Genomic DNA, 11,405 nt, shown 5'->3' with positions numbered 1-11,405 from the left:
AAAAGCACGGAACAAAGTCTGTGAGGATTATGGATATGTTGAAGCTTTTTAGTCCGTCTGGATTTGACTTTTGTGATTTATATTTTCTTTGTAACAGCAGTGGTTTATCTTCACACTCAAATGTAAGCATCACAGCTAAACATCTACAAATATAAAAGTTCTGAGGACATGAGAGGCTCACAACAGCACGTACAGTAGGACGCACTCAGTCATGGTTACAGTACTTGAGTATGTGATCGAGGTGTACACACATGTAGGGCTTTGGTGCATCATGGGACAATCAGGACTGTTTCTCTTCAGCTCAGAGGAGCACGACAGGCCTCGATCTGATCGATCAGTCCATATATATATATTTATTTATTTATTTATTTATGTATTTATAACTATAAATCCATCCAATGAGCTATGTACAACATATGGCAAAGAAAACTCTTTATTTAAATCTTGTCTGCAGATGTCGTTGGCTCTTCACTGTGCTAGTCCGTAATGTCTCCAGTGATGTGAACGATTCATGCTTAGGGAGGAGTCCGGTCTTCCACATGGACTCATGGACCCGATTCTCCCCGGAATAAAAGCTCAGTAGAGTCCGTCCAGGTTCTGGGTTCAGTCTGATAAGAAAGGGCCGTTTGGTTTCCCCACCAGGGTCATGTAGCGTTGACCTCCATGATGTGGTCGTCGGTGGCAGGAAGCACCAAGACCTGCCGCGTGTTGCTGTGATTGAACACCTGACCTGGGCTGAAGGGCTCCAGGCGCGGCATGGCCACACCTCTCTGTTGCTGGTCGCCGCTGCCGACTGAGTGCACGCTGCCCCGGCTGCGGATGCTTGCTGTGTCGGCCTGGTCGTCCAGCGTTTTGTCCAACAGGGACAAACTGTCGTTCTCCACACAGCTGTCTGAAGACGGTGGGAAAGACAAAAATACTCAGAGAAGAAGTATATTTACAAAAAAACATATGAAGCTCATTCATTTTAAAGTGTTAAGATTTTTTTTATCATTCTTTACTATTTTGAATAAATTTGACTCATCAACTTTCTTGCTGAGATCAACAGGTGCATATATGAACAGTCAAACAGATTAATGCTTTAAGACACTGTGCATTAACATCCATTAGGCCAAATCTCTTTGCAGAGAAAATTGCAAAAATTCAACATTTTTATTTTTTAGGAGTTAACTCTAGTTAAACTCAAACATCCCCATTGTTGTGGAAGGATTTAATTCAAAAAGCTAAGGTTTCATTACAATGTTAGATCTTAAATCATGATTGAAACACGGTGCTGCTTTATAACAGACCAGTGATGACTTTGGGGATCTCCTTCCTACATTTTTTGCTACAAACATGCAAGGAATTCAACCATGTGGAATTTATTACCGTATGATGATTATACAAGGAAGACTGCAATAGGGTTTTCCCAGTATCAATATGTTCAAGTTAGCTATGATTCTAGAAAAAAATCAAATGTTATTGATACCAATTCTGATAGCACAGCAAAAAAAAAAGCAATTCCTAGATACCAAAAATTGGGCAATGTCTTATTTTTTCTTAGTGAGATCTGTGGCGTAGTGGCTGTAAATGGGAACGTTCTATCTGAGTAGTTTAACGAGTTTTACTTAAAAATGGGCCAAGAAAATATGTTGGCAAGTACCTCATACAACCCAACTGAAAAATCCTGAAATATCCCTTTTCCATTATTAATTTTTAAAAAACGTTACTTGGTGAACGAGACAATACAATATATCACCAGACAAAATATTGCGATACTATGCTGTATCGATTTTTTATCCCACCCCTAGGTGTTATGTCACCAATCATCAAAATAATGTTATTTTCTGTTATCCTCCTATTAGAAAAACGGCCTGTTTGTATCCCTTGATGCTTGTTTCTGTGTACATTAAGCTCTATATCAAACAACTTTTTTCCTGATTCCTGAAAGTGCATATCCAAAATAATTTACAGCATTTGTCACCCTCTCACAGACAGCCTGTTTCTTTTGTTAACAACTGCACTCAGAGAACATCTGATTCAAGGATGTAATTTACTACTTTTTGAATTTCCTTTTTACCTCACCGTTCTTCATTTTGGTTTCTGTGAAGCTCTCTTTCAACTCTTTCTTTGCCATTATTCAGAGGAGGTAAAATATTCACATGGTTTTAAAGGCGTGTGTTAGTCAGTGTTTTGTGCAGATATTTCATACTTGGGCACATTCTAAATTATATATACTTGTAAGACAAAATCTACATTGCATGCATGCACATGCACAGTTCATCCTGGAATAGGCCAGTTCCCCTGGACTTTAGTGGTTTTAAAGCAGAGGAATAAAGGCTTGTCATCTTTTAGATTTGATGCTATCATCTTCCCCCATTTAAAAATGAAGGACAATTCTACTTGCAGGTTAATTTAATAATTCTCATTAAAATCCATTTTAATTTGTAGTTGTTATGTGATAACATTTCAAAGTTAAATACAGTGATTATTTATGCAAGGCTTTGAAATACACTTTAATGCCAGAAGTATTCACTCACCCATCCAAATAATTGAAATCAGGTGTCCCAATCACTTCCATGGCCACAGGTGTATAAAATCAAGCACCTAGGCATGTATGGAATTTGATACACCCCAGATGTAGTTTACGTACAGAACAAAGACGACACCTGAAGTGGCTGGAAAAATAGATAAAACACGTATGTGTACGAAACAATACAACATCTACTACTGCACTGACAAATAAACCTGTTTAATCAAAAGTTAGATTTAATAAAGCATCAATGATTCAGTCAAACTGATGCAAAAATGATAATCCGCTGGTTTCCTTAAATTTCCCAGATGTGAGCTGAACAACAACTTCCAGAGCATCTGGAGTGACTAAGCCATCACTCAAAAACTTGTTCGCCAATAGGGATACACCCCAGAAGAGACCACCCACAAGTGACATTTGTGTCAGAACTGAGACCAAAAACTCAAGAAACACAAACAAAGGGATCAGGCAGCGCAAACGCAAAACCGAGAAGTGAGAGCAAAAGTCTGATCACTGAGAGAGAAAAACAGGAACTGTAAACAAAAAGATAGATGTTCAAAATTCAAAGACTAATAATTTGCTTGCTATTTCAAATTTGTTCTCTTGATGTGAAGATTTTTTTTGTTTGGGTCACATTTTTTTTTGCTAATATTTGTTTGATACTGAAAAATTTTTGTTTAAATCTTTTTGACACAAATCTCATTTCATAGGCATGTAGACTGTTTCTACAAACATTTGTGAAAGAACGGGTTGCTCTCAGGAGCTCAGTGAATTCCAGAGTGGTACTGTGATAGGATGCCACCTGTGCAACAAGTCCTGTCGTGAAATTTCCTCGCTCCTAAATATTCCACAGTCAACTGTCAGTGGTATTATAACAAAGTGGAAGCGATTGGGAACGACAGCAACTCAGCCACGAAGTGGTAGGTCACGTAAAATGACAGAGCAGGGTCAGCGGGTGCGAAAGCAGATAGTGCGCAGAGGTCACCAACTTTCTATTTAGTCAATCGCTACAGACCTCCAAACTTCATGTGGCCTTCATGTTAGCTCAAAACAGTACACAGCTTCATGGAATGTGTTTCCATGGTCGAGCAGCTGCATACAAGTCATACACCACCAAGTGCAATGCAAAGCGTCGGATGCAGTGGTGTAAAGCATGCCGCCACTGGACTCTAGAGCAGTGGAGACGCGTTCTCTGGAGTGAGTGCACCAGTGCACAAAGCAAGGTCCATAAATGAGGATGACAGAGTTTGGTGTGGATGAACTTGACTGGCCTGCACAGAGTCCTGACCTCAACCTGATAGAACACCTTTGGGTGTATTAGAGCAGAGACTGAGAGCCAGGTCTTCTCGTCCAACATCAGTGTGTGACCTCACAAATGCGCTTTGGAAGAATGGTCAAAAATTCCCATAAACACACTCCTAAACCTTATGGAAAGTCTTCCTAGAAGAGTTGAAGCTGTTTTAGCGGCAAAGGGTGGACTGACATCATATTAAACCCTATGGATTAAGAATGGGATGTCACTTAAGTTCATATGTGAGTCAAGGCAGGTGAGCGAATACTTTTGGCAATATGGTGTATGTGGCATCACAGCTGTAATGTAAGAGAGTAAAGCCTTCGTTACTTTAATACTTCAATCATTAAAAAAAAACATTTCCAGTGATCTTACAGCTGTGTGAATAATTCTATGTGATTTTTGATTATAATCTGGGCTCCACTTTGAGATAATCCAAACAAATAATTATTGTTCTGCGATGAGTTTGGCAATGATGCTCTTGTTTGGGGCATTTCCAACCCTCCCTAAACACCCAAATTCATTATATTTTTGGCACAAGCAAGCCTGTAGAGACATTTCAAGTGTGGACGTTCCTTACCAGGGTCTTGTTGTGTGGCCACAGCTGCATTGTGAGGCAGGTATTTGAACACTTTGATCTTGGGGAAAGGCAGATGGCCCGCAAACAGAGGCATCACCTCAATCTGCACCTTGTGGGTAGCGCTGGCTGTCATGGGCATCGACACCATCCCTGAACTCTTCCCACACACCGCCCAGTTACTGCTGCTGTCAGCCACTGTGAACACATGCAGAAACACATAATTACCACCTGTGCTTTAATTTAGAGGCAACAGAATTATTTTGCTTAATTTATCCCCTGAGAGGGAGGTTAATATTCTTTATTATTAACCTAATCATTCTCTTCGTTTGGTTTTTGCATATCAGATATAATCAAAGACTGAAAAGAGATCAGAATTACAACAAAAAATCAATCAAGTAACTGATAAAGTAGCTGCTCATAAAAAAAAATTGAATAAAGAGAAAAGTAGAGTAAGAAAAAACATTAATTACCACTGTTGTCATTCTTGTTTTGACTTGTGCCAATAACCTTTGAAGCATTTATGGCTCTAGGCACATCATAAATCAATCAATCAATTGACTTTGTTCATATAGTGCCAATTCATAATAAAAGTTATGTCCAGATGATTGCCCTACATGATACATACAGTACTGTGCAGAACTTTCAGGCATGTTTGAGCCAAAAATTGGGGCTGAAGCAATGCTGAGATGTGGAAAGTAAGCTGTCTGAGGGCCCCATCGGGCAGGAAGAAGGACTAACACAACCCCTGTCATGCTCTGAATGTCCTTGCATATTACCAGGGGCATGGGAAAATAATCTTTTGAAAAAATAAAGTCCACACCATGAGGGCAGAGTAAGGGGTGGATGTGGCTTAGAGTACTGTATGCGCTGGTATTAGAATTACCACGAGCCCCTGGCCCTCCTGTGGATGTCCCTCGGGGCTGAAAACCACCAATGGTATAACCAGGGGTGAAATGGCCTGGGCGAAAGAGATACTGTCAAGCTTGACTTGACCACTGAGTGACACACAGCGCTGGGCTGAGGTACATCATGCTCTGTGATTGTCCTTAGCGCCCTACATGCCTAAAACCTATGCACATGACTGTACATCTGGAAAATGTTTGGATGTCTTTTTATTATTATTCTTATTCTAATTATCATTATTATTTTACCATGTTGTTTAAGTTGCAATGTAAAACAAAGTTAACACATTCATAAAGCACTTTCATGTAAGTTGTTTGTCTATCTCTAGAGGAAAAATCCGTGTTTTAGGTGTTTCTCCAGTCTCACCTTCATACATGAGTTTGGTGGTTTTGAGGCCATCAGTATCGGTCTTGCTGTCTTCTGCAATCTCTCCCTCTGCAGGCTCAGTGAGTCGTGTTATACAGACTTCAAGCCCACAGAGGAGACCAGAACGACAGTGCTGCTCCCCAGGAGGAGGAAAGATCTCTGCTTTCACACTGTACAGTGTCTGACAAAAACAAAGAGAGGGTATTTTTTGTTAATGGTGGGAAACTCTCATTGTTCACATAATATAGAAATACCAAAATAATGTTTTTTTAATTTTAATTTCAACACAAAAATCAGCTGTCCACTTGGAGCAAAAGTGTTGAATTTGGCTGCTAGAGATACAACTATAACCTTCCTTGTCTTGATTTATGGGTAAAGGAACAAAATACGTGGGCTCACAGTGACTCTCTCAAGCTGGAACTGGTAGTGGAAAGGTTTGAAGGAGGAGACGTCTTGGTTGAGCGGAGAGAAGTTTGCAGAGAAAACACACTGGAGACATGAGGGCAGGTCGTCCTTCCACCGCACCTCCCATAGACAAAACACACTGTGCTTACTGCACAGGAGCTACAAAAACACACAAATACACACCAGGTGAATTACAAGTTGTATTTTTCTTTTTGAACTAAACCAACGTATTAGAGATGCACACTGACAGGCAGCATAATGACTGATTTGTAATAGCAGGGGGCTGTTTCCTTTTTACATGTTTCAACCCACATTTTAATCGGAGTAATAGATCAAATAAAAACCTCTTCCTCCTGCTCACCTGTTGTGTTTTAGTGTTGAGGGACTGCAGCTCCAGTGAGGCGTGCTGCTTCTCTGTCAGCTTCACTTCAGCCAGCGTGAAGCTCACGTCAGACACATTCTGCACACACACCTGGATGTACTTCCTGTGGAGTCAAACATTCCAGTTCAGACAGTTGTATGATGGGAGGGTTTTGTAAGAGATGACATGACATCATGTTTTAGGTTTCTTTACCAGAAATCTTTTTTAATAGCTCAGGTAAATTAAGGGAATGCAAAAAAAATCTTAGCTGCCAGTTTTCATTAATTTAACACTAAACTGTTTTTTTTTTATCTATGAGATTAGAGGCTCACCTGTTACCAGCAGAAAGTAATGAGTGTTTGGTCTTAAAGGGGATGTAGAAGGTGAGAGCGAGCAGCGTGGAGTAAATCGACCATGGACAGTCGATAGACATCTGCAAAGAGATGCAAGAAAGGCTTTACTATCAAATCTCCTCAAGGATCATGAGACAAAGAATTGTATCAGTAAGTTATGAATTGGCACTATAAAAACAGAGATTGATGACTGATTGACAAAAAAGCTAAAACCCCATTAAGGAAGCCTGACTAAGCCAAATTAACTTGTAATTAGGTATTGAACATTTATCTAGTTAATGATTGAGATACTTACAAATTTTAGGCAGTAGCAAAGGAGTATTTCTATTTCAGATTAATGTAAAGATTATCATCTCTACTAATAAAGTTATTTTTGAAAATGTAATAAGTAGGAAAGCTATGAGATTTTTACATCATCTTAATCCTGAAAGTCACATCATCAAATCCATGATTTGCTTGACAAACTGTCAAAAACAGCACCAATAAACTACATTATCATTTAGGACCAAAAACCCCAGATATAGTAATCAAAGGATGTACTATTTAGACATATCACAGTCTAATTCACTTTAAAATGTACTCCAGAAAATACCCAGGTAAGTTCCACTTACTTTTAAAATCTTGTAAATTTGTTGCCTTAAATAAGTACCTTAAAAGTAACCAATTTTATGCTAAGTCCAAACAACACTTACAGTTGCAAGAAAAAGTATGTAAGCCCTTTGGGATTTCTTGGATTTCTGCACAAATTGGTCATAAAATGTGTTCTGATCTTCATCTATGTGAAATTGATAATTCATTGAATACAAGTTTTCATCATTCATAACTTACTTTAAAAACAATAAGTTTGCAAGGTTCTCCAAGAGTAGTTATAGAGATGTAACAATATTAAAATGTCAAATAATGATAATCAGGACCTAAAATTATTGGTATTATTAAGATATTGGTGTAATTTGCTGAAAACTTCAGAAACTACAGATTCATCATTTCATTAAGTTTGTAATTATAAAAATACGGTTAATCAAATTATAAGCTCTGGGGTGAGACTATATACTTTCAATTTGGAGAAGCAAAAGTAAATATAAGAACTTTATTAAATGTGCATTAACAAAGGTACTTTGTTGATAAGGCTGTCAAAATGCTTGACAATTGGATTTTTTTTATACCACATGCTTTAAACGGCGTACCAACCAATATTTCTGCATCATAATTCATATATTCAAGTCATATATTCAAGCCAAAGCACCTTATCAATCTGAGTATTGTCAATACCACTATCAGTACCTCTCTGTTGTTTGATGGAAAGACAAATGGCAATCCATTTTCAACAGCAGTGGTCTAAGATGAGTAAATTTTGAGTTTTAAAGTGTAAAAGGTCAGTCCAAAAAAAACAAACAGATTTCTCATCCTTACATCAATATTTATTCAAGTCTCTCATCAAAAACTGAACTACCATATTCTTGATGTAACATTTTAACAAATCATGGCATTTTTTAGGCCATATTTGAGGAATCGTATTTGTTAACTGTCCTTGAATACATCATAGTATAACCATCCGCATGATTTCAACATTGGATTACTATTTTTAACTAATAGGAGCTGCTCGTAGACTTTCTGAGCAGAAAAGGAGCAGCTTATGCCAAAGAGTGCATACCGGTCCCACAGCCTGAGTATGTTTGGTTTTTTTTCATCAAGACAAAAGTCAAAGGCAGGCTACTGCATTTTGGATTAATTTGATTCATAATGTTGGCATGTTTTGAGTTTCTGAATTGATTAGAGACTGTGATGCCTCCTCCCCCTCTGGCATGTTTTACATCCCAGGTGGACCTGTTTCCATTTTTTCCCCATTCATCCCAGTAAACTAAGCTACACAGGATGCTGCCTGGGTATTATTTACCATGATATAAATGCAAGGTTGTCACGATAACCAAAACATAAACAGTATGATAACCATTGGGGAATTTAATCATAGTTATCATTAATAATGATAACCGTTTCATCTCTAAGTACTAACCTCATCTGGGCTAAATGTCAAATAACACCTCTCTTTCCCATAAATCATAACTAGAAAAGCACTCAGAGAGCGCAGACCTCTGCCATTAGCCCTAACTCCCAATAGTAAAGAATCCTTTAAAAAAATTCCTGGATCCAGACGGTGATCCGGATCACTCCCAAAATCCAATCAGTTCTTCCTTATGCCATTTCTGACATTTCCTGAAAATTTCCTCAAAACCCGTCCATAACTTTTTGAGATATGTTGCTAACAAACTAACTAACAAACAAACAAACAAACCTAACAAACCCTGCCGATCACATAACCTCCTTGGCGGAGGTAATAAGCAACTTCCACAAACTGCTCCAACCAGCATTTCTCGATCACGCTTTACCTTCATACAACTCTTTAATAATGGGATTTTTCTGAAACCCTCACCCTCTGATCTATGGCTGTCATGGGCGTGTCGGGATGACTGTAGCTACGTGGTCGATGGCGAACCTCCCCATTGGTCAGCCTTTCATTTGGTGGCCGGTCCGACCCGGATGGGATGACACATAGAACCTCCAGCTGAAACTCCAGAGTGTGGTATGGCTGACAGGCGGGCAGACTGATGCTGGTCACTTTCTCAGAGGACTGAATGGACAAGACACTTTCACCTACCAGCTCTGAACACATTGAAAAGAAAGGGAAGAAATCAACAAAACCATAGTCAGCCAGTGTTTAAACAGAGGTCTACTTCCTCTAGCAAAAACATGACTAAAAAACCCTTAAAACTAGGAATGAATGAGAGCAGAGACGCATTTAAACTTAGCTCAGCTCTGACTTAAAGGTTAAATACTGGAAACCTCAGCATTTAAATATAATTGGCTGATTTAAAAGCAGGTTTTAGAGAAGTGCACTGACCAGCAGCGGGGTTGCTGATGCGAGCGGTGCAGTTGCTGGAGGGCAGGATGGGCATGGTGTCTGTGTTGCTGAGCTGCAGAGCGTCTCCTTTTTTTACAGCGTAGTGACCCGTCAGCAGAGTGAACTTCACCATCTGAGGCAGACCAGCCAACAGCGGCTCTGAAAGTACAAACACAACTACAGTAAGAAACACAAGACATGCACTATAGTGTGGTTTATTTTACATAAATGGACATAAACAGAGAGGCAGCAAGCTCAACTGGTGTCAGACTGCCTTTAAAATCAATAAAGATTCTGTTTTGTTTTGTTTTTTTCAGTTTAATCTTCCAAGTGAAGTCAAGATGTTGTTTAAGTTCAAGTTTAAGCTCAATCTCATCACATTCCTTGCCCCTTCCTCTTAGCCCTTTCTCTAAGTTTTATGCTTTCATGTCTAGGGGTGAGGTGCCCTGATTCTTGTTGGGATGGAGGGCTAGAATAAATGTCTGGGTGTTTACAGCCCTTCAAACTGAGACTTTCCAAACCAAGTATAATGGGAAATCTCAAAAATGCCTTGCAAATGCCTGTAGTTTCTTTGTGAATAGATCTGACATTTAAGACAACATTCTAATTTCATATTTGAATTTTGTTTCAATACATTATGGTCCTTTTATTTCAAACAAGCATTTTAAAAATCATCCGCAGTAGGACTGTCCAGTAATGTCATCATGTCAGTGTACCTAAATACTACTATACAGCAACTGATGATGTATTAGGACCTTTGAAGGACCATCCCATGTCATGTCACAAGGGAGATTTAGGGCAGTGGGAGCAGTTGTTCTTTTGTGGTTGAAACTAGGAGGCATGCTAAGGTAGATAGCCTCAGCTTTGTCACTACCTGGAGCTTACATGTACAGAGCCTGGGTCTGTTAAAGGTGGCAGTATTCATGCAGTAGGTTAGGAGAGAATGCATCTGTGTTGGTATGGTGGGCAGTGAGAGCTAGCATAGAGGGGGGTGACTCTTGGAAGATGGAGATCACATTTAAGCTCTCTTGTTGGACTAATTAAGGGGAGTTTGCTTCTTGTTGCCCATTGGTCTGCAAAGTTGACCTGTGGGGGCCAACACTACGGGCTCAACTTATTGCAACACAAACATAAGCACATAAGTGGCAAAGGCAGTATAGTGGTGGAGAAGGTGTGACAATCAACACAGCAGCAGAGACAATGACTGAAAGTTTTAAAGACAAACTGATGAACCAAGTCCACAACTCTTCACATCTTTACATTGTCACTGCACAGACAAACATGTCCACCAACGATCTGAAACAGATCACCCTGTTTCAGAAAGTGATGTTTGAACCTGAAAAAACAATGAAAACAAGCTTTCAGGACACAAATAATAAATCATAACTAAAACTGGGTTCCAAACATTCAGATCTATTCTCATTTTTTCCAACTATGATTTTGATTCATATAATCCAGAGCGATCTTAAAACACTCAGTGGCCACTTTTTTAGGTGCACCCTGCTAGTACGGGTTGGACCCCCTTTTGCCTTCAGAACTGTCTTACTTCTTGTGGCATAGTTTAAACAGGTGTTGGAAAGATTTCTCAGAGATTTTGGTTCATACTGACATGACAGCATCACAGTTGCTGCAGATTTGTCAGCTGCTCATCCATGATGTAACTCTCCCGTTTCACCACATCCCAAAGATGCTCTATTGGATTGAGATCTGGTTACTGTGGAGACCATTGGAGTGCAGT

The 11,405-nt window shown here is 39.3% G+C and overlaps 1 protein-coding gene across 1 annotated transcript in view; it reads right to left on the bottom strand.

Annotated features, from left to right (window-relative positions):
* Nucleotides 1-415: 415 nt before the first annotated feature.
* trappc10 (trafficking protein particle complex subunit 10) overlaps nt 416-11,405 on the bottom strand; it is a 35,023-nt gene continuing 24,033 nt past the window's right edge. Inside the window, exons 16-23 of the mRNA XM_041806938.1 lie at nt 9,668-9,826; nt 9,200-9,429; nt 6,751-6,851; nt 6,419-6,542; nt 6,052-6,216; nt 5,653-5,833; nt 4,384-4,578; nt 416-892 (exon numbers count right to left, since the gene is read on the bottom strand). Of these exons, the coding sequence (XP_041662872.1) occupies nt 645-892; nt 4,384-4,578; nt 5,653-5,833; nt 6,052-6,216; nt 6,419-6,542; nt 6,751-6,851; nt 9,200-9,429; nt 9,668-9,826 (1,403 nt within the window). The 3' untranslated portion in view covers nt 416-644. The remainder of the gene's footprint in view (nt 893-4,383; nt 4,579-5,652; nt 5,834-6,051; nt 6,217-6,418; nt 6,543-6,750; nt 6,852-9,199; nt 9,430-9,667; nt 9,827-11,405) is intronic.

Source organism: Cheilinus undulatus, linkage group 15 (assembly GCF_018320785.1).
Source record: "Cheilinus undulatus linkage group 15, ASM1832078v1, whole genome shotgun sequence".
Classification (NCBI taxonomy): domain Eukaryota; kingdom Metazoa; phylum Chordata; class Actinopteri; order Labriformes; family Labridae; genus Cheilinus; species Cheilinus undulatus.
The sequence above is the reverse complement of the archived record's forward strand: the minus strand, read 5'-3'. Positions and strand labels throughout refer to the sequence as shown.